At 45.3% G+C, this 27,492-nt stretch overlaps 1 protein-coding gene across 8 annotated transcripts in view; it reads right to left on the bottom strand.

The window, feature by feature from the left end:
• Positions 1 to 27,492, bottom strand: part of CRACDL (CRACD like) — a 129,755-nt gene that overhangs the window by 22,588 nt on the left and 79,675 nt on the right. For all 8 annotated transcript variants that reach the window (XM_070379979.1, XM_070379982.1, XM_070379978.1 and 5 more), the window contains 4 exons: positions 16,809 to 16,977; positions 6,717 to 6,852; positions 6,224 to 6,388; positions 288 to 515 (listed from right to left, as the gene is read on the bottom strand). In XM_070379979.1, the coding sequence (XP_070236080.1) occupies positions 288 to 515; positions 6,224 to 6,388; positions 6,717 to 6,852; positions 16,809 to 16,977 (698 nt within the window). The remainder of the gene's footprint in view (positions 1 to 287; positions 516 to 6,223; positions 6,389 to 6,716; positions 6,853 to 16,808; positions 16,978 to 27,492) is intronic.

Raw genomic sequence — 27,492 nt, 5'->3', positions numbered from 1 at the left:
CCTGCAGTGTGGACATCACACTGAAGGCAGTGGGAAGGGGGGGCCCCATGGCTCACAGCAGGCTCTTGGCACGTGTTGTAGAATGAATGACCGAACAAATAAGTAACTGTTTTTGTTGGGAGGGGCGTTGAAACCCCAAGCACTCCCAGCTTCTGGAGTCTGGTCATGGTCCCACAGATCATAGGTCCCACAGGGGTAGGTGGTGGTTCAGAGGATGGGGACCCTGCAAGGAAGGAGCAGGGTGTCTGGGTGCTTGGGGCCTGCCCACCCTGCCTCTGCCCGGTTACCGAAGACAGCCGCCTCATCTTGCTGGACCGCTGGTTGCGGGGCTTGACGAGGAGCTTGTGCTTGGCTGCAGAGTTGTCCAGGCAGGAGGAGAACTCTGGGGGGTAATCGAAGTCAGCCACGGGCACCATGCTGCTGTCCGAGGTCCTAGGGGAGGTGGAAGTTTCGCTCGCTTGCCTGGAGAAGAGCTGGTCCGGAGACTGCGGCCGGGACGAGGAAACCACACAGACCTTCAGGGGACAAGGAGCAGACAGGCCAAGCATCAGCCTCTTGACAGCCAGCAAACAGCACAGCCAGCACATATGCCTCCCCTTTCATCATGTTCATCTCTGGGCTCGGAGTTGGAAATGGGGCGTCAACCCTGCAGGCCCATCACTCATTTCCAAGAACCCAAGTCTGAGGTGCTCCATGACTGGGTAACTCTGCCTTCGCCCGCCCACAGCAGCTGCACAGGTGCTTCAGACAAGGAACTTTCTCCCATGAAACTGACCAGCCCAATTCCTCCGAGGGTGGGGTCAGGCTTGGCCCCATCTCTGAAAATCCTGGGGAAGGCCCAGGGGTGTGAAAAAAGAGAAAGAATACTCCAGTATTCTTGCCTGGAGAATCCCATGGACAGGGGCTCCTGGCGAGCTACAGTCCATGGAGTTGCACAGAGTCAGACATGACTAAGCAACTAACGCTTCTAACACTAGGTAACTTCATGTTTAATTTTTTTCAGGAACCATCATACTGATTTCCATAGCGGCTACACTATTTTATATTTCTACTAATACTGCACAAGGGTATCAATGTCTGTATTCTCTCCACCCACACTTGTTATTTTCTGGTTTTTTTTTTAATAATAGAGTAGCTGTCATAATGGGTGTGAGGTGGTGCAATGTTTACATTTTAATTCAAGATCATAAGTTTATGCACCTCAATATGATTTAGTCAATGGTCTTTTCAGGAATGAGGCAGCAACACGACGATGCAGATGGCCAGCGGCCTGTTAACATAATTATCTCCTATTATCTAATGCCTTGAAATTAAAAGATGCCTGCTCCTTGGAAGAAAAGCTATGACCAACCTAGACAGCATATTAAAAAGCAGAGACATTACTTTGCCTACAAAAGTCTGTCTAGCCAAAACTATGGTTTTTCCAATAGTCATGTATGGATGTGAGAGTTGGACTATAAAGAAAGCTGAATGCCAAAGAATTGTTGCTTTTGAACTGTGGTGTTGGAGAAGACTCTTGAGGGTCCCTTGGACTGCAGATCCAACAGTCCATCCTAAAGGAGATCAGTCCTGGGTGTTCACTGGAAGGACTGATGCTGAAGCTCCAATACTTTGGCCACCTGATGTGAAGAACTGACTAATTGGAAAAGACCCTGATGCTGGGAAAGATTGAAGGTGGGAGGAGAAGGGGACAACAGAGGATGAGATGGTTGGATGGCATCACCAACTTGATGGACATGAGTTTGAGTAAGCTCCGGGAGTTGGTGATAGACACGGAAGCCTGGTGTGCTGCAGTCCATGGAGTCACAAAGGGTTGGACACGACTGAGTGACTGAACTAAACTGATCTGATGCAAGTACAAAGTTTATCCCTGTCGAGTGGGAGAAGACAATTACTAAAATGAGGGGGTGGGACTTTCCTGGAAGGCCAGCGGTTTAAGACTCCAAGTTTCCACTGCAGGAGGCACGGGTTCAATCCCTGGTCGAGGAACTAAGATCCCACATGCTGTGCAGCCAAAAATTAAAAAAACAAAAACAAAACTATTTGTAAACATAAATAAAACAAGGAGGAGAGGAATCTAAGTGAACATAATCTCTTTGAGTTCTGTGGTTTTATTGATTCGAGTTCTTATGGGAATAAAATAGGAAAAAAATTTTTAAATGAACCATAGAACTCGTGGCCCTGTCTCCCTCTGTGCCCGTGGCTTCGACTCCCACCCAATCGCTGATGACTCGGGAAGTCACCTGCGACTGGACAGGTGATGTCTTCCCCAGGTAGTTCTCCTTAAAGTCACAGCAGGATGAGTCCATGTCACTCTGAGTCCATGTCAGAACCCTTTGCCCTTGTCTGGAGGGACAGTGATATCCACACTTGCTGAGATTTGGGTTTTCTTTCTTACTGTCTGGGACTCAAGAGAGCAAACAAGACGAACTGCTCTGCACATAGGGTGACTCCACGAGTGAGAATGATCCCCAGCGACAACGTGGGCCGGGCTCACCCCTCTGTAAACCTCAAGGACCAACATTCCCTGCCTGCTCTTCATGGGGCTCCCCTCAGTGTGCACCGTCCGAGCAGACGGTCCACCCTGGCTCTGAGGCGGGCGTCTGGGAAGGAGCTGAACATCTCTAACCCTGAACTTGGGCCTCTGTCCCCGAAAACCCACCTGCTGGCCATCACGGCTCGTCTTCCTGAAAGGGAACTGGGCCATCGCCTCTGTCTGAGCTGTCGTTCTGAGAGTCCTTGGGGCCCCTTCCTGATCAAGGAGAATCAAGCTCTGTCTCTGATCAGTGAGGCAACTACGTGAGCTGGGCTGAGATCTGGGAGAGGAGGAGAAGCTGACTCGTCTTTTTATCTGCGGGCTGGCAGCTTCTGGAGCTCACGTTTACATTGCTTGCTCCCAATCCCCCAGTTTTCCTGGAATCTGTGCTTCTGGATGATTCTGGAAGTGGAGCATTTAATAAGAGTCTAACAAGTTGCTCTTTGTTGGGGGACTGTGGATCAAAGAGCCCTGAGGAAGTAGCCTGGGGTTCAGAGGCTTCTTTGGGGTGACCCTGGGTGACAGCTGCTTCACCCTGACCGTCCTCAAAAAGAGGGGCCCTGACACTGAGGAGGGGGTGGAGTGTGGCGCACGGGGAATGGGTCCCCGCACAGGTAGGCACAGAGCTGCCTGAGTCCACTCCATCCTTCCCCAGGTCCCAGAGGCGACGGGTCCGGGCCGCGGCCTCGTGGGCAGTGATGGCTGTGCCGCCTTTTGCCGGCAGAGCTGTGCCCTCTCCCTTGCTCTCTTCCTCATCACCCAGAGCAAATGAGACCTGCCAGTCTGCCACCCTTGACCCCTTGTTTCTTACTTAATGGCAGGAAACCTAGTCAGGGACCTCTAAGGTGTAATTTTACCTTAAACATGACCAAGCAAACATCATCCGTTGTTACCTCACATGGTAAAGCAATTTAAAAATTTAAAATATTCTCATATATTTTCTGAAAACCCATTCACCAGGAAATGTTATCTTGGCAGTGTCACCAAATACATTTTACTGAAGACCTTTTTTTCATAATAATCTTCACTAAGTTTCTCTGTTGAGCAAGTGGGCCTGTGTGAGGTGTCACAACAGGAAAAGATCAAACAGCCCACAGTCCCATCCTTTGGGGGTTTATGGTTCCATTATATCAAATGCTGTGTGTTGTTTCCCCCTCTTGGTCGACTCACTGGGCCCTAAAAACTTTCAGGGCACAAAATATGGTCATTGCATCTTCAAAACCACAGTAATAAATATTTTATTTTTTTTAAGTCTTAAAGACTCAAATTTTGGTTACTGATGATGCCTATTACCTATTATTATTACCTAATGCCTATTATGAATGGGTCCTATTACCCAATTAAAAAAAAAAAAGAACGTCACTACAAAAGGAGAGATGTTGAGGACAAGGTCAGCCTTGCCTGCACGAATGGCTCCTAGTCAGCTGACTATGGAATTTGTGCATCATGGCACTTTATGGGTTTGAGGCTGGGTTCACACTTGAATCCTTAACAGATTTAGAAGCTACCAACTCTCCTATACTGTCTGTCCCAGCTAACTGTCCCAGCTAAATGCAGAGAACCATGTTGCTGGGAAAGTCAGAGAATCATGGGATGGAGTGGAGGTGAGTCAGTCTATAGTGGTTCACGTTCCCCCACCACATGGTACAAACACAAAATCACACCCATTCCTGAGGCTCTGCTAACAAAGATGCCAAGATATGTGTGTTACCTGGTGATGACGCCTTACACGGCCATCAGCCTGTCACCTTTCCCCTGCACCTAAGGAGTGTAGGGTGGGCTTGGAGTCCAGGAAATGGGCCACACTTTCCTCCGTGTCTTCTCTGCTTTCTCGTCCAGCTGGGAAAGCAGGTGTGGGTGGCCCACTGCCCTCTGACCTGCTCGTGGAGCAAGCAGGGCAGAATTCTGGAAGGAGTCATTCTCTGGCCTGCTATGTGGGAACCCCTGCCTTGGGTGTGTTCATACTCAGCTACACCACAGCCCTTCTTCTGCCTTCTGAGAACCAACAGCCACACCCAAGTCAGGTAAATACTCCTTTTCCTGCTTTTGAACTCTGGTGCTGGAGAAGACTCTTGAGAGACCCTTGGACTGCTAGGAGATCAAACCAATCAATCTTAAAGGAAATCAACCCTGAATATTCATAGGAAGCACTGATGCTGAACTTGCAGCTCCAAAACTTTGGCCACCTGATGTGAAGAACCGACTCATTGGAAAAGACCCTGATGCTGGGAAAGACTCAAGGCAGGAAGAGAAGGGGATGACAGAGGATGAACTGGATGGCATCATCAACTCAATGGACATGAGTCTAAGCAAACTCTGGGAGATAGTGGAAGATAGGGAAGCCTGGCATGCTGCAGTCCATGGGGTTGCAAAGAGTCAACACGATTGAGTGACTGAACAATAACAATCTGCCTTTGCAGGGGAACTTCTGAGCTTCCCAGCTGAACTAACTGCTGAAGCTATTTCAGAGCAGCACAGAATCTGCAGAACTCCACCAAGGATGGCCCTTGACCAGGGCACTAGACCCTCCGTGGGTACACAGTGCAGGGGTGTGGCTCTAGATAATGGACTGTAGCACTGATAATTCCAACGCCACCCACCCCACCAGGAGGCTTGTCTACAAGGGGAAATGATCGTCTGTTTGGTCATTCATGCATTCATGTAACACCAGTGACATATATTTCATCATTCAGCCCACCCTATGGACTCAGGTGGGGGCAGTGAGAGCTATGCTGTTAAGGAAAAAAGGCTCAGTTCTTCCTCCTCGATTTCAAAGTGGATGGGGGGCTTCTGGGATCAGTTCCGCACCTTATGGGGTCAGAGACACCTCTCCTCCTTGTCAAACTTTCCCTGTTGCCCTGTCCACCAGCGCCACATCTCACATTTCTAGCCCTAAACCAACAAGGTCTCAGAGTCCCAAACGCAGGTGCAGGAGCCTAGACTAAATCAGATGTGTTACCACTCCCTGCTTGTGCTCAGTCACTCAGTCGTGTCCAACTCTTCGTGACCTCACGGACTGCAGCCTGCCAGGCTCCTCTGTCCATGGGATTTCCCAGGAAAGAACACCAGAGTGGGTTGCCATATCCTCTTTCAGGGGCTCTTTCAGATCCAGGGGTCAAACTCACGTCTCCTGCATTGGCAGGCGGATTCTTTACCACTGAGCCACCTGGGAAGCTCCCTTCTCCCTCCAGCCAAATATCATGATGACAGAAAGCAGACTCAAACTCTTTCCCTTTTTTAAATGGGATACCTGGTCTGGTCATCTGCTCAGACAGGAAAAATGAGATTGACTGCATCAGATCTATAACCACCAAGGAAAATGTTCCCCAAACCGTATCCCTGAATGAGACCTGAAATTCTGCTCAAAGAATGAAAATAAATACAGCCCAAGGATGGACAGTGGGTTCCAGTGAGCTGGCTGGAATCCCTCCGGGCGCACTGAGCAGGAGTCATCATGGGAATCTCAGAGGAACACACACAGGAGCCACCGGAGCCCCGATGGCCCTGTGTGCAGGTAGGGGGAGGAGAGAGAGGGAGAGGGGGAGGAGGGGGAGAAAGAAGGGGAGGAGGGGGAGAGAGAGGGGGAGGAGGGGGAGAGAGAGGGGGAGGAGAGGGAGGGAGAGGGGGAGGAGGGGGAGGGAGAGGGGGAGGAAAGGGAGGGAGCCGGGGGGCGCAGGTTGCGCTTGCCTTTATGGTAGTGCCGGAACCAATGTCATGAAGCAGGGACATCTCGGGGGGGCTCCTGGGCAGACCATCGTCCTCAGAGCTCATGCCGGCATCATCTCCCCGCTTGGTTGGAAGGCTCCCGGGAGGAGGAGGCGGCCCCATTTTCACATTACACTGTATTTTTAACTAGATTGGAATAAAGAACATTTGCTGTAGTTTTCATCAGTGACTTTTCTCCCCAAATTCCCCTGCTGTAATTCATTCACTCCGGAGGTATTTTTAACATCCTTGCCCAGGCTGGGGAGCTAAATAAACTCAGTGTCTGCCACCAGTTCTCCCTGTCATCTTGAAAGTGAGTGGTTACAAATGAAGGAGACATGGCCCATTTGTAACTAACTGGGCGAGTCTTGGGAGAACTGTGACGTGCATTCGATTAGGCTTTAAAATACATCAAGGAAAAGCAGGAATCATTTTAAGACTTCCCAATGCATATCTGCTGCCCAGAAAAGTTTACCTGCAGAGCTTTAATCCGGTCACACACGTTTTCTTGGGAAAACACCCGCACCGGCCGAGGAGGGTCCTGCCCCGATTCGGGGATGAAAATACTGTCGTGGGAGAGGGCCCGGCTTCCCAGTGCACCCCTTGAGTCCCTAGAAAGAAAGAGGCACTGCGACTCTGGGTTTGGGCTCGGGATGAACCTACGGGTAGGAGGGTAAGGGCGCACCCTCCATCAACCGTCCAGCCGCATTCATTATAACTGCTCTGACTCAGCTCATTCCATCAAATACCACGGTCAACTGTTAGAAGCTCTGTAGAGCTAGGAATTTTCCTGACATATCTGAAGGTGGTGTGAATTCTTTTCATTAAGGGGAAAACCGAGGTCTGATGAGGTGAGAGGTCCAGAACAGCAGGCCTGCAGAGAGGAAGGGCTGGCAGGGGGCCTGGGCTGGCTGGTGGGCTGTGGAGTGGGCTGTGCTGCACACCCGGAGAGGGCCAGGTCGTCCCCTGTGGGCGAGCATGCACTCCCTTGCGGGGCTGGGAGAATGTCTGCACAGGAGAATGAGGGCCTGCTGGACAGAGGCATCCTCACCATGTGGTCCAGGACACACACAACCACGAATTTGAAATGAGGGTGGCGGGCTTCCCAGGTGGCTCAGTGGTAAAGGATCCGCCCCCCAATGCAGGAGACGCGGGTTCAGTCCCTGGGTCAGGAAGATAGCCTGGAGAAGGGAATGGCATTCCAGTTTCTTGCCTGGAAAATCCCAAGGACAGAGGAGCCTGGCGGGTTAGAGCTCACGGGGTTTCAAAGAGTCAGACATGACTGGGTGACTAACAACAAAAGGACAGATCAGGAAGACCCTGCATGTCTCGCAGCAACTAAGCCCCTGTGCCACCACTCCTGAGCAGCAACTCCTGAGCCCAAGAGCCCCGGAGCCCGTGCTCTGCAGCAAGAGAAGCCACCGCGGTGAGAAGCCGAGTGCCGCAACTCGAGAGGCAACCCTGACCCCGGCCCCCCGCTCACTCCACACAACTAGAGTAAAAGCCCGGGCAGCAAGGAAGACCTAGCACAGCCAAAAATAAATAAATAAATAATTTATGAAACGAAACTGCCAAGTGCAAAGCCACGCCCCCTCTCACTACTGATGATACTAGTGCGACTCGGCCAGCGTGTAGATGGCAGGCCCTTTGGGCGTCATCGGCGCAGCCGCTTCCCCGTCCCCAAGCTCTGGGCTCCAATTGCGAAAGGAACCCACAGGATGTTCACAAAACGTCCTAAGAGGCTGTGGCAGTTAGTGTCAGATGTTCTAGTGGCACTGGCAACCTGAACAATAGGTGGAAGGAGGTGACTCAGACAAGACGAAGAAGGAAGGAAAGCCCGGCCCGCAGACACTGCCATCTTCAGCACCAGCTCCCCCCAGCCCGCCCTGGGCATCCTGTTCCCTGGGAGACCCTGGGGACTTCTGGGTGTGCCCGTGCTCCCCACAGACCTAACTGTGCTGGTTAGTGATGTGAGACGCCTGGGCCCTGGGGCCCTTGCTGCAGAGCTGCGATGCTTGCACCCGGGCACACCTCTTCGAGAGCAACAAAACACGAGGAAATGGTACGGGACTGAAAACAACTGCATGCACGCACAGCTGGGGCAATCTGGACAGGAGAGACGAAGAGACCAGAAAACCCGACTGCTACTTTTGAAGACAGGGGAGCAAAAGCAGGGGGCCGCGCATGTCCCTCGCACACAGCACCACCTACTGCTACTGCTGCTGCTAAGTCGCTTCAGTCGTGTCTGACTCTGTGCGACCCCAGAGACGGCAGCCCACCAGGCTCCCCCATCCCTGGGATTCTCCAGGCAAGAACACTGGAGTGGGTTGCCATTTCCTTCTCCAATGCAAGAAAGTGAAAAGTGAAAGTGAAGCCGCTTAGTCATGTCCGACTCTTAGTGACCCCATGGACTGCAGCCCACCAGGCTCCTCCGTCCATGGGATTTTCCAGGCAAGAGTACTGGAGTGGGGTGCCATTGCCTTCTCTGACAGCACCACCTAAGGGGTGGGCAAACCACCTAAGCCACCCCTGTAGCCCGACCCCTGGACATACCTCTATCCTTACCCCATATAAGGAACAAGTTCACCCCTTCTCAAGGAGCCAGCAAGCAAGAGAAATTACTGCTTGTTTACATTTCCCCCTGTTTTAGCAGGGGCCCACGTAAAGCCTTGCCTGAATTTCTTCTCTGGCCTCTATTTCTATGGATTGTGCTAAGTTGCTCAGTCATATCCAACTCTTTGCGACCCTATGGACTGTAGCCCACCAGGCTCCTCTGTCCATGGGATTTCCCAGGCAAGCAGACTGGAGTGGGTTGCTGTTTCCTTCTCGAAGGGATCTTCCCAACCCAGGGACTGAACCTGCATCCCCTGCGTCTCCTGCATTGGCAGCCGGATTCTTTACCACTAGCCCACCTGGGAAGCCCATTTCTATTGCTTATGGAGGCCAAGAGCCCTGGTCAGTAACACTTGCAGCCACCACAGTAAGTGTGTAAGTGCGGAACCTGAAGTTCTCAAGTGTCCTCACATGTCTGGGAGAGAGTGAGGCCCAGCGAAGAACCAGGAGGGCCCCTCTGCCAACAACTCTTGTCACAAGGCCACATGCGCACCTGGGGCTCCCTCCCACAGTGGGCAGCCTGTGGCCATGCCCTCTGGAAACCATAATCACCGCCCAAACACCTCCACTCTGCGTGTAACTAGAATCGAGACAGTGTGGAAAAGACACACTGTGAAGACACAAAATGCCCTGTGCTCGAGGCCACTGACGACAGCAGCATTTACAAATGCAAGAGGCTGGAGACAGACCCATGTCCCCCAGCAGGTGCACGTCATGTAACAGATAACAGAGGCTCTGCAGGCGACCAAGGCGTGAGGAGCATCCTTGGGTACAGGCGACATCAGAGCCTACTAAGTGAAAAATAAACATGGTTTATGGTGGGTTAGCTCTGAGTGGGAAAGGGGTATGAACATATATGAACATATGTGTGTTTGTGTATATTTTTAAAAAGGTTTTTTGTTTTTGTTTTTTTTAATATCTTGGCTGCACTGGGCAGCATGTGGGATCTTAGTTCCCTGACCAGGGATTGAACGTGCACCCCCTATATTGGAAGCATGGAGTTTCAACCACTGGACCTCCAGGAAAGTTACCATGTATATTTTTTAAAAAATAAAAAATGGAGGATAAGGAACAAATGAATTAAAATAGCCTCCTTGAAGGGGGAGGACAGAACAAGATGGGCAGACAGGGTGCCACGGTATTCACTTACAATTACAATTTTGTCCTTGAAACTATGTAAGCATTTGGCATAGTTAAAAGACAAAACCAAACAAAAAGGGAAATCAATTGGTCTCTAAAACCAGAAAACAAACAAGTCTAATTTTATATCAGGTTGTGGGCATAACCACACAGAGAAAAGAATGATTTCAAGAGACTTTAGCTTGATATCCAAGCGACTTTTGACACTACATCCGTAATAGGATACGTTCTAAGACCAAAAAGCACAAAGACAGCAAATTGTAGTTCTTATATTAGTAGCAATGTTGATTAAAAAAAAACAATACAGAGCGATCTTTATAGTATGTAATCTCTGTGTGGGGAAGGGAGTAATAAATTTATTATATTATACGATGAAGAAAACAATTTTGTCAGTCTCATTAAGAACCAAGATATCCAGTATTAGAGAAAAATGAATTCAAACAAAGAATTAAGGAAGTAAAATTTTTGTACAATTAAATCTGAACAGGAAATATCAGTGAATTAATGATTTATTTTTCTCTCTTAAAAAAAATATTCCCTAGCTATACCTACTGGAAAGGCTCAGAAGCAATGATAGCTGACTAGTCAATCCTAAAGGAAATCAACCCTGAATATTCATTGGAAGGACTGATGCTGAAGATGAAGCTCCAATACTTTGGCCACCTGATGTGAAGAGCCAACTCACTGGAAAAGACCCTGGTTCTGGGAAACATTGAGGGCAGGAGGAGAAGGGGGCAACAGAGGATGAGATGGCATCACCAACTCAATGAACATGAGTTTGAGCAAACTCCGGGAGATGGTGAAGGACAGGGAAGTCTGATGTGCTGCAGTCCATGGGGTCACAGAGCTGGACGTGACTGAGTGACTGAACAACAACTAGCAATCATCACCACTGGTGGGCAAACTGTGGTCTCTAAAAACCACTGCACGCTAAAGGAACCTATGAAGAAATGGCTGATTACAGGTCTAGGGCAGGAAATGTGCAAAATAATCTAAAATTTCTCAACAGGCAAGAAAGAAAAGAACCCTTCAGAAACAAATGGAATGTCAAAACATCAAAAGAACAAGGAACTAATCTGAAGTGACCCTCAGTAGCATAAGGTGGGACAATGTGAGCATAAAAATAAATAAGGATTGGGACTTCCCTGGTGATTCAGTGTAATTCTAAGTTTAATATTAGTAATTGGTAGTCTTACATTGGGCTTCCCTGGTAGCTCAGCTGGTAAAGAATCTGCCTGCAATTCAGGAGACCTGGGTTCGATCCCTGGGTTGGGAAGATCTGCTGGAGGAGGACATGGCAACCCACTCTAGTATTCTTGCCTGGAGAGTTTCCATGGACAGAGGAGCCTGGATTGACTGGTTGGATCTCCTTGCAGTCCAAGGACTCTCAAGAGTCTTCTCCAACACCATAGTTCAAAAGCATAAATTCTTCAGCGCTCAGCTTTATAGTCCAACTCTCACATCCATACATGACTACTGGAAAAATCATAGCTTTGACTAGATGGACCTTTGTTGGCACAGTAACGTCTCTGTTTTTTAATATGCTGTCTAGGTTGGTCATAACTTTTCTCCCAAAGAGCAAGCGTCTTTTAATTTCATGGCTGCAGTCACCATCTACACTGATTTTGGAGCTCAAGAAAATAAAGTCTCTCACTGTTTCCATTGTTTCCCCATCTATTTGCCATGAAGTGATGGGACCAGATGCCATGATCTTCGTTTTTTGAATGTTGAGCTTTAAGCCAACCTTTTCACTCTCCCCTTTCACTTTCATCAAGAGGCTCTTTAGTTCTTCTTCCCTTTCTGCCATAAGGGTGGTGTCATCTGCGTATCTGAGGTTATTGATACTTCTCCTGGCAATCTTGATTCCAGCTTGTGCTTCTTCCAGCCCAGCATTTCTCATGATGTACCCTGCATATAAGTTAAATAAGCAGGGTGACAATATACAGCCTTGACGTACTCCTTTTCCTATTTGGAACCAGTCTGTTGTTCCATGTTCAGTTCTAACTGTTGCTTCCTGACCTGCATACAGGTTTCTCAAGAGGCAGGTCAAGTGGTCTGGTATTCCCATCTCTTTAGGAATTTTCTCTTTAAGAATTTTCCAGAGTTTGTTGTGATCCACACAGTTAAAGGCTTTGACGTAGTCAATAAAGCAAAAGTAGATGAGCACTGAGTGAGCATCAACATGTATAAAAACCACCAGATGAGGGTTGATGGAGGGATCAGAAAAGAAAGAATCCCTGAGTCCACGACTCAGTCTAGGCATCACCAGAAGTAAGACAAGCAGAAAGCATGTGCCTAATGATGTGATGGGGCAGTAAGTACCAGTGCCATCTTGAATCCACCTCTAATTAAGTATATGGGTCCATCTACTACTTTACAAGAAATTCAGAGAATATAGGGATGAGATCAATCACACCAAAAGAAAACAAATGCAGATTGTGGGATAGTCTCCATCAGATCAGCAACATGAAACAAAGCAGGGAGGCGGAGTGGTGAAGTAAAACTGCTACATTGGGTTGGCCAAAAAGTTGGTCAGGGTTTTCTATAGGGTCTTTAAAAAAAAAATTTATTCATCTGGCTACACCTGGTCTTAGTTGCAGTACGTGTGATCTTTAGTTGCAGCATGCAAACTTGTAGCATGTGGGATCTAGTTCCATGACCAGGAATCAAACCATGGACTCCTGCATTCGGAGCATAGAGTCTTAGCCACTGGACCACCAGAAGAGTCCCTTCTATAAGATCTTAAGGAAAACCTGAGCAAACTTGCCCAATCCAAAAGATTAAGAGACTCAAGAAGCATAACCATGTTGACTCAATAAATGGGCATCAACTTTTTCAAATCTACAGGGTTTTGTGTGGTTTGTCAGCATCAATGCCCCTTGGTAAGTGGAACTTTTTTCTTTATAAATTTATTTTCTGTTATTTGGCTGTGCTGGGTCTTTGCTGCTATATGCGGGCTTTCCCTGGTTGTGGAGAGCACGGGCTATTCCCTAGTTGCGGGGCGCAGGCTTCTCATTGCAGTGGCTTCTCTTGTTGTAGAGCACAGGCTGTAGCGCATGTAGGCTTCAGCAGTTGCAGCTCCTGGGCTCTGGAGCACAGGCTCAACAGTTGTGGCACACAGGCTTCGCAGATCTGGGGCATGTGGGATCTTCCTGGACCAGGGAATGAACCCATGTCCCCTGCACTGACGGGCAGATTCTTTTCCTCTACGCCACTAGGGAAACCCCGGTGAGTGGACCTTTTTGCCCATAGTGATTGATGAGAAGTTTCTCCAAAGTCTACCAGGCTCATGGACCCTTCACAGAGACTAAACAGCACCTTTAAATTTTTGTCTCGTATACTGTCAGTTACTCCATGACATAGAAACCAAGAATATACCATGGGGAAAGGACAGTCTCTTCAGTAAACAGTGTTTGGAAAACCTGGACAGTCGCATGCAAAAGAATGAAACTGGATCACTATCTCACACCATACACAAAAATCAAAATGGATTAAAGACTTGAATGTAAGGCCTGAAACTGAAATACTCCTAGAAGAAAAACTACGGAGTAAGTGCCCTGACATCTGGAAATGAGTTACTGAATCTGTCATCAAAGCAAAGGAAACAAAAGCAAAAATAAACAAGTAGGAATACATCACATTAAGTAGCTTCTGCACAGCAAAGGAAACCATCAATGAAATGAAAAGGCAATTTACGGAATGGGAAAAAATATTTGCAAACTTGTATTTGGTAAGGGGATAACATCCAAAATAGTAACATATATAAAGGACTCATACAACTCAACACCAAAAACCCAATCCAATTACAAAATGAGAAGATCTAAATAGACATTTTGTCAAAGACAACAGATGACCAATGGCCATGTGACAAGGTACTCAATATCCCCAACCATCAAGGAAATGCAAATCAAAACCAAAGAGACATCACTTCAGATCTAAGGAGAGGAGTGATAGTAAGGATGTGGAGAAAAGTGAACCCTTTCGCACTCTTGCTGAGAATGTAACTTGGGCAGTCGCTATGGAGAACAGTATAGAGGTTCCTCAAAAAGTTCAGAGTGTCAACAGAACTATCATATGATCCAGCAATTCTGCTTTTGGGTATTTATCTGAAGGAAATGAAAACAGGATCTTGAAGAGACATCTGAACTCCCACGTTCATTGTAGCACTATTAACAACAGCCAAAATATGGAAACAAACTAGGGGTCCATCAATGGGCGAACGGGTAAAGAAGGTGTGATACCTAATTCTGTAAATTGTACAATGGAATATTATTTATTCATGAGAAGGAAGGACATCCTTCCATTTTCAACAACATGGTTGGACGCTGAAGGCATTAGGCTAAGTGAGATACGTCAGACACAGAAAGACAAACGCTCTATGATCTCACATGTGGAATCTAAAAAAGAAAGCAACCCATTCCAGTGTTCTCCTGGAGAACCCCATGGACAGGGGAGCCTGGTGGGCTATGGTCTACAGGGTCGCAAAGAGTCAGACACGACTGAAGTGACTTCACAAACACAGACACAAGATTAAACAGTGGTTACCAGGGGCTGGGGGGGGGGGTAGGGGGAACAGGGAGATGTTGTCAGAAGGTACAAACTTCCAGCCACAAGGTGAGTAAGTTCAGGGGCTACAGCACAGCTGGTGCAGCACAATGATTAAAGTTAATTATACCATATTATAGACTCAAAAACTGCGATGAGCGTAGATCTTAAACATTCTCACCACAAAAGAGAAATAGTAATTAGCTGACATGATGCAGGAATTAGCGAATGCTGTGGTGGTGATCATTTGGTAGTATATAAGTGCATTAAATCAACACAGTGTACGCTTTAGAACTCCCAGTGTTATATATCAGTGATCTCTCAGTAAATCTGGGATAAAAAAGAGATGTTGTTTCCTCTCTGCTCTTGAAGGACGTTTGCTGGGCCTCATCCCTACCCCACAGCAAGCTTCCTCTCCTAGCAGCACTCCAGGGAACCCCCACCAGTCACCGAGGACTGGCCCCCGCCAAGTGCCGAGAATACAAAGATGTAAAGGGCACTGTCCATGGACTCTGGCAATAGAAGATGGACAAGTGGACAGGTCATTTCAGCCCAGCTCACCCCTCCAGCCATGCTCTCATTTCTTGTCTGTGTTTTGGTGGAGAGACAGGCTGTGTGTTGGGGGGGCAGGGGCGCAAGTGTTATAATGGCCCTGGGGCTGGCCCAGTGAAGACATGTAAAAGTGAGCAATATTATCTCTTGCTCCCCAAGAGTCTGGAGCTGCCTTTTAAAAATGCATGTAGAGCTCGCTCTTCACAAGCTACCATGTGGGTGCTTCTTGCTCCCCGCCAACACCAGGAAAAAATCTGAAAGACTAAACTCAAACCTCTCCTCTTTAGTCATTTGCTGCCACCAAGTGGTCAGTGTAATTTCTGTACCTGTGTGCAAAGTTCCTTAAGTTTTGTCTGACTGTGGAAGAGTGGACTGTACCCCTGCAGGCTCTTCTGTCCATGGGATTCTCCAGGACAGAAGATGCTGGGTGGGTTGCCATACCCTCCTCGAGGGGAACTTTAGAACCCAGGGATCGAACTCACATCTCTTATGTCTCCTGCACTGGCAGGCAGGCAGGCAGTCAGGTTCTTTACCACTAGTGCCACCTGGGAATGGAACACTCCAGTGTAATTTCTACTCCTTTAGAAATGGGCGAAGAGACTGGTGAGGAGGGAGGAGACAGGACCCCTCCCAGGGATGCGAGAGCTGGTGAACCTATCTCAGTATGGTCTGTGACCCACCAGGGTCATTATGCCTCCCAAAGAGTTTTATTCTCAAATTAAGGTGTCAATGTTGTTTAAAAGAAACATAAAACCTGAAAAGGCAACAAATCTGTTGTTTTTTCCCCCCTCCTTTTACTCAAGAAATAACTGCTAGAATAATTGAAGCATATGCATTGTAACTATATTTTGATGAAATACAAGTTAGGAAATAAGGATTTCTTCACTAGACTTTCCCATATTTCATACCTATTGGTTTTGTTCTTCCTAACAATGTTTTTTTGGGGGGAGGGCATTCCCTTGTGGCTCAGCTGGTAAAGAATCCACCTGCAATGCGGGAGACCTGGGTTCGATCCCTGGGTTGGGAAGATCCCCTGGAGAAGGGAAAGGCTACCCACTCCAGTATTCTGGCCTGGAGAATTCCATGGACTGTATAGTCCATGGGGTCACAAAGAGTCAGACACGACCAAGCAACTTTCCCAGATTTTGTAGGGAACAATATTTTTTGGATGATTTTTCTAAGAAGTAAAGTAAGAAGCCTTCCCCCTACTCCTAACTAGTGGAAAATTTTCTTATTCGGTTATTCAAGGTTTAGGCTTAGACAGAAGTATTTTTCTGGTATAGTATCCAGGTCCTCAAAAAGAGTTTTAAGTCAAATGAAATCAGGGATTACAGCCTAATCTTGCCACTCTGCAGAGCAGGACACTGGGCAGATTTTTCTGAAATTTCTCCCAAACTTGGTTTGCTCACTTATAAGATGATATCTCTTACCTCCCCTTCTATATTTATTGCAGACTTTTGATATATACACACCTGGCACATAGCAGGTACCTAATAATCTCCCCCCACCAACTTTCTGCATCCCTATGTACAAAAAGACAGAAAACACCACTTCTACGGAAGAATCTCAAACACCTTCTGTGGAATTAATTTAGGAGGAGAGTGGGCTCAGAAGTCCATCGAGTAACCATGACAATAAGCCTGAGTTTTGGGGTACTCCTGTGTCCTTCTCTGCTCCCTGGAACACACAAGCCCGAAGGACGGAAAAGACAACTCACTCCAGCTCATCCTCTGAGTCGTAGCCCACTGGTCCTGACTCGATGGCCATGACCTCGTTCTTCGCCTGACTTTGCTTCCAGGTGCTACTTCCTGTGGAAGAAGACGACTCCTTTCTCTTCTTCTTCCCAAAGAACTTCTTAAACGTTTTGAATTTAGACTTTTTCTTTCCTACACAGAAAGAATGCATGTAAGTATCTGCCAAACATGGATGAGATGTGCGCAAGGAGAGAAAGTAAGATTTCTGTCCAAACATCCATTATTCACTTCCGATAAGTCCTTTTCCCACACAGGAGGACACAAAGCACACAGCATACCATTTTTGCACACATGAAAACAAATCTGGATTTCTATTCTGGACACTGAATGAAAGAGTCAAGAAAGCTTTGGAGCATGATCACGGAGTCAAAAGCACAAGCAAATTTCCTCTTACTTAAAATGAATCATTTTCAACAGGTCTTTCACTTCCTTGGTTATTAAATTTATTCTTTTTTAAAATTTATATTCTTCCTTCCCAAATTGATCTATTTATTTTTATCCCTTGGCCTTGCCACATGGCATATGGCATCTTAGTTCCCCAGCCAGGGACTGAACCTGGGCCCCCTGTATTGGCAGTGTGGAGTCTTAAACGCTGGATCAACAGTGTGTGTGAGTTGCTCAGTTGTGTCCGATCTTTGCAACCCCATGGACTGTAGCCCACCAGGCTCCTCTGTCCATGGAATTCTCCAGGCAAGGATACTGGAGTGGGCTGCCATTTCCTCATGCAACTGGACCAAAAGGTGGTGATGGTTTAGTCGCTAAGTCGTGTCCAACTCTTGAGACTCCATGGACTGTAGCCTGTCAGGCTCCTTTGTCTATGAGATTCTCCAGGCAAGAATACTGGAGTGGGTTTCCATTTCTTTCTCCAGAGGATCTTCCCAACCCAGGAATCGAACCCAGGTCTCCTGCATTGTAGGCAGATCCTTTCCCAACTGAGCTATAAGGGAAGCCCAACAGGGAAGTCCTTAAATTTATTCTAAGTTTGTTTTCAAAAACTTTGTATTTTGTCTCGGGGTATAAAACCCAGTTCGATTCCTGGGTCAGGAAGATCCACTGGAGAAGGGATTGGCTACCCACTCCAGTATTCTGGCCTGGAGAATTTCATGAACTGTACAGTCCATGGGGTTACAAAGAGTCAGACATGACTGAGCAACTTTCACTTCACACTGTCGATTAACAAACAATGTTGTGATAGTTTCAGCTGAACAGCAAAGGGACTCAACCATACACACACAGGTATCCATTCTTCCCCAAACTCCCCTCCCACTCAGGCTGCCACATGACATTAAGCAGAGTTCCCTGTGCTATACAGTAGGTCCTTATTGGTTACCTATTTTAAACACAGCAGTGTGTACATGTCCGTCCCCAACTGTTTTGATGCAACCACTGTCCTTATTTATAGTACCATATTGTTTTGCCCATTCTTGAATCCACACAGGACATTCTGGGTAGACTCATACAGCACATATGCTTGTGAGTTGCTCCTTTCCCTCCATATATTGTGTTTGAGATTTTGCATGGAGATGCATGCATTTTCCAGTCTTCCTTTCTCTAAATGCTGAGCAATATTCCATTGTATAAGCAAAATCAGATTTTAATCCCTAAAATAAAAATAGTCAAAAGCAAAAAGTCTTGGTGAGGTAAAGACCATAGTGATAACCCAAATCATTTTTTAAAATAATCCTCAAGTGCTAAGAATATGTATGTGTGTGTGTGTGTGTGTGTATAAGGTGAGTCACTTTGCTGTAAAGCAGAAATTAATCCAACAATGTAAATCAACTATACTTCAATAAAATAAAAATTTTAAAAATTCTCAAGTGCTTCCTTTAGCATGGATGTGAGCACCATAGACAACCAGAGGAGGCCCAGCCTCACGGGCAAGAGGGGCTGCTGGAGTGCCAAATGCGGTGATGAGCTAGCAACGTTTGGGGAGAAAACCCACCAACTGGTGGTGGTAGTGCTGACTCTGTCACGCTTCCTGGAGTGTCGGAATCTACACCAGGGGTCCCCAACCTCTGGAATCTAATGTCTGATGATCTGAAGTGGAGTTGATACAGTAATAATAGAAATAAAGTACACAATAAATATGATGTGTCTGAATCATCCTCAAACCATCCCTCCAACCCCGGTCCAGAGAAAACCTGTTGTCCAAGAATCCAGTCCTTGGTGCCAAAAAGGCTAGGGACCGCTGGTCTATACTTCTAAACATTTCGTGATCTCTTCTCTGACGTCACCCTCGCCCTCACCCACAAATTCCCATCATATTCAGGATCCTGAGATTTCAGTAGCTCAGCAAAGTTGATTCCTTTCCTTCTGAATATGAGAACTAACAGAAGGATGGAATGTCACCGGTTATCAGGATGCTGTCTAGTCTATCCTGAAAATTCACTCACAACTGATTCATTTGATAAGTAGATCATTTTGTAAGGTGAATTCCTTTCTAAAAAAAGTAGGATCTTTATAATTTGTTTACATTAATGCCTGCCTTGGGAAGTATACATGATCTTGCCTTCATGTGGAGAATTTCTTAGGATTATTCTATAGCAGGAATACCTACTGTATTACCTTAAGGGGAGTATATCCATACCCCAAAAGAAATGAGTTCTACAGTCAAGTTTTCTTAACTTCTTTTTTAAAATGTTACCTAGTTAATTAATTACTTTTTGGCTGCACTGGGTCTTCCCATCTCTCTCCAGTGGCAGGAACAGGGCTACTCTCTAGTTGCGGTGCTCAGGCTTCTCCCTGCCGTGGTCCCTCCTGTGGAGCACAGGCGCCAGGGCTCTAGGGCTTTGAAGGGCTTAGCTGCCCCAGGGCATATGGAGTCTTCCCAGACCAGGCATGGAAGCCCTGTCCCTTGCATTGGCAGGTGTACTCTCAACCACTGGGCCACCCAGGAAACCCTTTCTTAACTTCTAGTGGAAGTTTCCTTACCTTTATAACCTCAAAATGTCCATGCTATTAACTGATGGGTCTTCGCTCAGTCGTGTCCGACTCTTTGCGACCCCATGGACTGTACAGTCCATGGGATTCTCCAGGCCAGGATACTGGAGTGGGTAGGGTAGCCTTTCTCTTCTCCAGGGAATCTTCCCAACCCAGGGATCGAACCCAGGTCTCCCGCATTGCAGGCAGATCTTTACCAGCTGAGCCAAAAGGAAAGCCCAAGAACACTGGAGTGGGTAGCCTTTCCCTTCTCCAGGAGATCTTCCCAACCCAGGGATCGAACCCAGATCTCCTGCATTGCAGGCGGATTCTTTACCAACTGAGCTATCAGGGAAGCCTGGTGGGCCTCAGAGAGAGCTTATTATTTCGAAAGGCTCCTCAGAGTTCTTCTGAATCACGGGACACTACCTGGCCTTTGCCAGCTGACAGATAGATATGCATCCCAGAAGGTGGAACAAGCATGCAGCCTCACAGTCCTTTACAGTTGAAGATAGTGCTTTGGAATTAAAGGGAGTGGCTACGAAGATCCGAAGTACAGTTGCTGAACACTTTGATTTGTCGTGATTAGTTGACCATACAGTGGGGGCCTATGTGTGTTACATCTGTTCACCTACTAGGCTTTTTAATTTAATTTCTTTAATGGTTATAGGAACTATTTGGGTTTCCTGCTTCTTGAATTCATTTTATTGTTTTACTTTTCTAACTATCTTTTTTCCATTTTCCCCCAGGTTCATCACTAATTTTATTTTATTGTTTATTTTGTAATTGGGATACAGAAGAGTTACAATGTTGTGTTAGTTTCTGCTGTGAAACATCGTGAATCAGCTATCTGTAAATATATACATCCTCTTTCTTGAGCCTCCCTCCCACCCGCTCCCCCCACCACACGCCTCTAGGTCATCACAGAGCACCAAGCTGAGCCCCCTGTGCTATACAGCAGCTTTCCACTAGCTGTCTGTTACATATATGGTAGTGTATATGTTTCAGTGTTACTCTCTCAGTTCTTCCACGCTCTCTTCCCCACTCTGCCCACAATTCCATTCTCTATGTCTGCATCGCTATTCCTGCCCTGCAAACAGATTCATCAGTACCACTTTTCTCAGTTTCATATAATGTATTAATATATGATTATTTGTTTTTCTCTTTCTGACAACGTAACTCTGTATGACAGACTCTAGGTTCCCACATTTTCACATGTATTGGCATATAGTTATTAATAACAGCCTTTTATTTTAGCATCTATACTATCTATAATATAGCCCCCTTTTCTTAGCCCTGGTATTATCTGCACCTCCTTGTCTCCTGGATCAATAACATAGGAGGTTTGTCAATTTCATTTGCCTTAAAAAAAAAAGTCTGGCTTTGTTAATTCTTTTCACATGAGAAAAGAATAAGTGCAATATTTTTTTGCATTAACAATATTAATGCAGTATTTTTTTAATTTCACTAATTTCTGTTTTAGTTTTTCTTTCCTTTCTCCTACTTTCCTTTGGATTTACTTTGCTATCTTTTTAAACTTCTTGAGATGAATACTTAGCTAATTAATTTTTAGGTTCTCTGCTTTCATAATATACACATTTAAGGCAATATAGCTTCCCTGGTGGCTCAGATGGTAAAGAATCTGCCCATAATGCATGAGACCCTGGTTCAATCCTTGGGTTGGGAAGATCCCCTGGAGAATGAAATGGCAACCCACTTCAGTATCCTTGCCTGGAGAATTCCATGGACAGAGGAGCCTGGTAGGCTATAGTCCATGGGGTTGCAAAGAGTCAGACACAAACAATCGGCCAACACTTTCACTTTCAAGGCAACACATTTCCTGCTAAATCTATTTTAGCTGCATTCATGTGTTCTGATATGTAGTTTCTTTATATTTGGTAAAATATTTTCTAATTTTCATTATAATACCTTCTTAGACCTATAGGTTATTTAGAAAAGTATGTGTTAATATCCAAGCATTTTAGATTAGAAGGAATTTTCTTCTAATCTTTGCTATTGAACTCTAGCTTAATTGCATTGCGGTCAGTGAACACACTACATGATTTGAATCCATTGACATTTGTCCAGACTTGCTTTATGGCTTACCATAAATTTGAAAATGTTCCTAGAGTGCTTGAAAATAATGTATTCTCTTCAGTGGCCCACACACGTCAATTAGGACAAGGTCTTTTTCTTTTTAATTGTGTTGCCCAAGTACTTTATGTCTTTAATTTTTAATACACTAGTCCTATCAATTAGCTGTATTAAAAATAACCCACTCTGATTATAGAGTTATCTTTTTTACTTAACTGCCAGTTTCTACTCTGTAACTTTGGACATTATGTTGATAAATGTCATAGAAAGGTAGAATTAATATCTTCCTATAGAAGTGAACCTTTTGTGAAATGACCCTCTTTATTAATAGTAATGCTTTCTGCCTTAAAGTCTATTTTGACTGCTATTGATACAACCATTCCAGCTTCCTTTGGCCCAGTGTTAGCAAGTTTCATTTTCTTCTTTCCTTTTACCTTAAACTTTTCTAATCCTTATATTTAAGAGATTTAGAGTTTTAGAGTGGGCTTCCCTGGTGGCTCAGTGGTAAAGAATCTGCCTTCAATGCAGGAGACACAAGTACCATCCCTGGGTCGGGAAGATCCCCTGGAGAAGGAAATGGCAAACCACTCTAGTATTCTTGCCTGGAGAATCCCATGGACAGAAGAGCCTGGAAGGGTCCGTGGGGTCACAGAGTCAGACACAACCTAGCGACTGAACCACCACCAGAGTTTTAGAAAACCAATCTGACCTTTAACTTCTGACTGGAACATTAATAGAATTAGCTACTGCCACTTACTCTAGTTTGTTGTTGTCACAAAGTCATGTCCCACTCTTCTGAAACCCCATGCACTGCAGCCCACCAGACTCCTCTCCATGGGATCTCCCAGCCAAGAATACTGGAGTGGGTTGTCATTTCCTCCTCCACGGGATCTTCCCCACCCAGGGATCAAACTCACTTCTCCTGCATTGGCAGGCAGCTTCTTTACCAATGAATCACTTGAAGGTGAAAGTCGCTCAGTCATGTCTGACTCTCTTCAACCCCATGGACTGTTCCCTAGGCAAGAATACTGGAGTGGGTAGCTTTTCCCTTCTCCAGGGGATCTTTCCAACCCAGGGACCAAACCCAGGTCTCCCACATTGCAGGTGGATTCTTTACCAGCTGAGTCACTTGGGAAGCCTTTATTCTAATTACTGTCATGTTAATAAAAAACAAGTCTACCATCTTTGTGGTCTTTTAAAATCTTTCTTTCTGTCTTTTGGATTAACTGACTTTAAAAGAACATTCCATTTTTTTCCACTTCTAGTTTGTAAACTTTGTCTTTTATCTCTGTTCTTTCAGGGCTTACCCTAGAAATTATACTACACATTCTATTATGGAACAAAGTAAGAAAGTTAGAATCAGTTCAGTTCAGTCGCTCAGTCGTGTCTGACTCTTTGAAACCCCATGGACTGCAGCATGGCAGGCCTCCCTGTCCATCACCAACTCCCAGAGTTTACTCAAACTCATGTCCATTGAGTCGGTGATGCCATCCAACCATCTCATCCTCTGTCGTCCCCTTCTCCCGCCTTCAATCTTCCCAGCATCAGGGTATTTTCAAATAAGTCAGTTCTTCAGTAAGTTAGAATACTTTCATCTTATTTAATGCCCTACTGTTTTCATTCTGATCTTTAAAAACCCAAAGATACTATTCCATATTCATTTGCTTTTATTTGTTCATTGTTAAAATTTTATTTTGTTTAATCTTTGGCCATGCCACACATTAGGTGGAATCTTAGTTCCCCGACCAGGGATTGAACCCGCGCTCCCTGCTCTGGAAGCACAGAATCTTAACCACTGGACCGCCGGGGAGGTCCCTCCATGTCTGTTTGGATGTGTCTGCTTGTTTCTTATCTTCTCTGCTTGTCATTCCTTCTTTGCCCAGACGCTCCACAGAGTATGATTTTCCTCCTGCCTGAAGGCAGATTCCTTTGGAATCTGAGGCTCTCCTGGTGACAAACTCAGTTTTTGTTTATCTGAAAATGACTTTATTCCTGAAGCTCCTTCCTGAAACATCATTTTTCTAGGTTTAACATTCTAGGTTGGCAGTTACTTTTTCTAAGTTATTCTTTTAATAATATTGAAGACATCATTTTACTGTTTTGTGGCTTCTGTTGTGTGGTCAAGAAGTCAGTTTCTTGCTCCTCTGAAGGTCCTTTTATTTTTCTCTCAGACTAATTTTAAGATTTTTCACTTTTGTCTTTAGTTTTCTATACTTTAATTCTATGTGGATTTCCTTTTATTTATCCTTCCTGGGAGTCATTCAGTTTGTTAAATGTGTAGATTGGATTATCTTTTTTTTTTTTTTAACTGAATTCCAGAAAATTCTCAGCTACTCTCTCCTCTCCTAAGACATTGCTCAAACACACGTTATACCCTCTCATTTATCTCCATGCTTCTTGTCCTCTTTCTGTATTTTCCTTCCTTTTACCGTTTTATGATACATTCTGTGTACTTCCTTGAGATCTCCCTCAAGCTGATATAATCTGCTAATAAACTCATCAATTGAATTTTTCATCATAATAGTTTTACTTATTTCTAAAAAATCCACTTGACTATTTTTCAAATCTGGTACAGTAAGTCCCTCTACATACTAATGCATTCTGTTCCAAGAACGTGTTCATAAGTAAATTTTTTGTTCCTAAGTTCAACAAAGTTAGCCTAGGGCCCCAACTAATAAAATTGGCTATATATTAAGAATGCATGAGTGTGTGTCTGTGCTAAGTCACTTCAGTCATGTCCGACTCTTTGCGACCCTACAGACTGTAGCCCACCAGGATTCTCTGTCCATGGGATTCTTCAGGCAAGAATACTGGAGTGAGTTGCCGTGACCTCCTCCAGGGGATTTTCCTGACCCAGGGACTGAATCAGTGTCTCCTGTGTTTTCTGCATTGCAGGTGGATTCTTACCATTGAGACACCAGGGAAGTCCAAAATTACAGTACAGTACCTTAACGGAAAAAGCAAGAGAGTTCCAGAAAAACATCTATTTCTGCTTTATTGACTATGCCAAAGCCTTTGACTGTGTGGATCACAATAAACTGTGGAAAATTCTGAAAGACATGGGAATACCAGACCACTTGATCTGCCTCTTGAGAAACCTGTATGCAGGTCAGGAAGCAACAGTTAGAACTGGACATGGAACAACAGACTGGTTCCAAATAGGAAAAGGAGTACGTCAAGGCTGTATATTGTCACCCTGCTTATTTAACTTATATGCAGATTACATCATGAGAAACGCTGGACTGGAAGAAACACAAGCTGGAATCAAGATTGCCAGGAGAAATATCAATAACCTCAGATATGCAGATGACACCACCCTTATGGCAGAAAGTGAAGAGGAACTCAAAAGCCTCTTGATGAAAGTGAAAGTGGAGAGTGAAAAAGTTGGCTTAAAGCTCAACATTCAGAAAACGAAGATCATGGCATCCGGTCCCATCACTTCATGGCAAATAGATGGGGAAACAGTGGAAACAGTGTCAGACTTTATTTTTCTGGGCTCCAAAATCACTGCAGATGGTGACTGCAGCCATGAAATTAAAAGACGCTTACTCCTTGGAAGGAAAGTTATGACTAACCTAGATAGCATATTCAAAAGCAGAGACATTACTTTGCCAACAAAGTTTCGTCTAGTCAAGGCTACGGTTTTTCCAGTGGTCATGTATGGGTGTGAGATTTGGACTGTGAAGAAAGCTGAGTGCCAAAGAATTGATGCTTTTGAACTGTGGTGTTGGAGAAGACTCTCGAGAGTCCCTTGGACTGCAAGGAGATCCAACCAGTCCATTCTGAAGGAGATCAGCCCTGGGATTTCTTTGGAAGGAATGATGCTAAAGCTGAAACTCCAGTACTTTGGCTATCTCATGTGAAGAGTTGACTCATTGGAAAAGACTCTGATGCTGGGAGGGATTGAGGGCAGGAGGAGAAGGGGACGACAGAGGATGAGATGGCTGGATGGCATCACTGACTCGATGGACGTGAGTTTGAGTGAACTCTGGGAGTTGGTGATGGACAGGGAGGCCTGGCGTGCTGTGATTCATGGGGTCGCAAAAAGTCAGATACGACTGAGTGACTGATCTGATCTGGATTCGATCCCTGGGTCAGGAAGATCCTCTGGAGCAGGAAATGGCAACCCATTCTGGTATACTTGCCTGGAGAATTCCAAGGACAGAGGAGCCTGGCAAATGGGTTATAGTCCATGGGGTCCCAAAGAGTTGGTTCCGTTGTATAGATATAAACAAAGTAGTAAACAAAAGTAAAATTGCGATAGGCTTTTGTGTAAAATAAAATACAGTTTCATTTCTCTTAGGTAAACACCTAGGAGTCGGACTGGCGAATCATAGACTAAGTGCGTGTTTAATTTTATAAGAAACTGACAAGTACTTTCCCAAGGGGCTGCACCATTTGCATTTTCATTGGCAGTATAAGAGGGTTTCAGCTGCCTTGAAATCTCCTAGAAGGCAATGGCACCCCACTCCAGTACTCTTGCCTGGAAAATCCCATGGACGGAGGAGCCTGGTGGGCTGCAGTCCACGGGGTCGAGAAGAGTTGGCCACGACTGAGTGACTTCACTTTCACTTTTCACTTTCATGCATTGGAGAAGGAAATGGCAACCCACTCCAGTGTTCTTGCCTGGAGAATCCCAGGGACGGGGGAGCCTGGTGGGCTGCTGTCTATGGGGTCGCGCAGAGTCGGACACGACTGAAGTGACTTAGCAGCAGCAGCAGCAGCAGCATTTGTTATTGTCAAGTGTGTCTCTGTTGGGTTTCCCCCACTCTAGTAGGTGTATAGTGGTGTCTCATCATAGCTTTAGTTTGCACTAACGGCTATTGATGTTAAGTGTTTTTTCATGTGCTTTTTGCCACTTGCACATCCTCTTAAGTAGAACATCTTTAAAAATTCCTTACCTACTTTTAATTGGGTTGTTATCTTACTGTCAAATTTTGACTGCTCTTGTCAAATGTGATTTGTAAATATTTTCTCCCAGTCTGTGACTTGACTTTTCATTTTCTTAACAGCATCTTTCACAGAACAAAAGTTTTAAATTTTGAGAAAGTTCCATTTATCAACCTTTTCTTTTAGAGTCTGAGGTATCATATCTAAGAACTCTTATCTAATCCTAGGTTATAAATATTTGCTCCTATGTTTTCTTTTATTAAAAGATTTATAGTTATTACATTTATGCCGATTATACATTTAATTTTTGTACCCTCATTTGGATTCAAACCAACTGTGAACTTTCAAATTTCATTTTTTTTAACATACAAATGTCCAATTGCTTTAGCACCATTTGTTGAAAAGAAAATTACCACTGCATGTACTGAAATGTGAAAGAAAAAAGTAATCCTAATATATAGGATAATAAGGAAAATCTGTATTATATGAAATTAAGTCTTTAATGAAATTAGTATCTGAAGCTAAGAGTTAAGAGCTAGGGTTTAATATTTTTGGAAGCTGTTCACTTGAACTACCTTAAAGACAATCACTACTAGTACTTTGACTTAAATCAGCAGAGAGAAAAGTGGAAACCTCTGCCACAAAAATAAGGTGAATACAAATAGCTGATATGAGGCTCATGTGGGGAGATCACATGTGTTTCCTAAGGTCAATTTTCCACCTCTATCAAGACACACAGAGCAA

Source organism: Bos mutus, chromosome 11 (assembly GCF_027580195.1).
Source record: "Bos mutus isolate GX-2022 chromosome 11, NWIPB_WYAK_1.1, whole genome shotgun sequence".
Taxonomy (NCBI): Eukaryota; Metazoa; Chordata; class Mammalia; order Artiodactyla; family Bovidae; genus Bos; species Bos mutus.
Note: the sequence above shows the minus strand (reverse complement) of the source record. Positions and strands in the feature narration are given on the sequence as shown.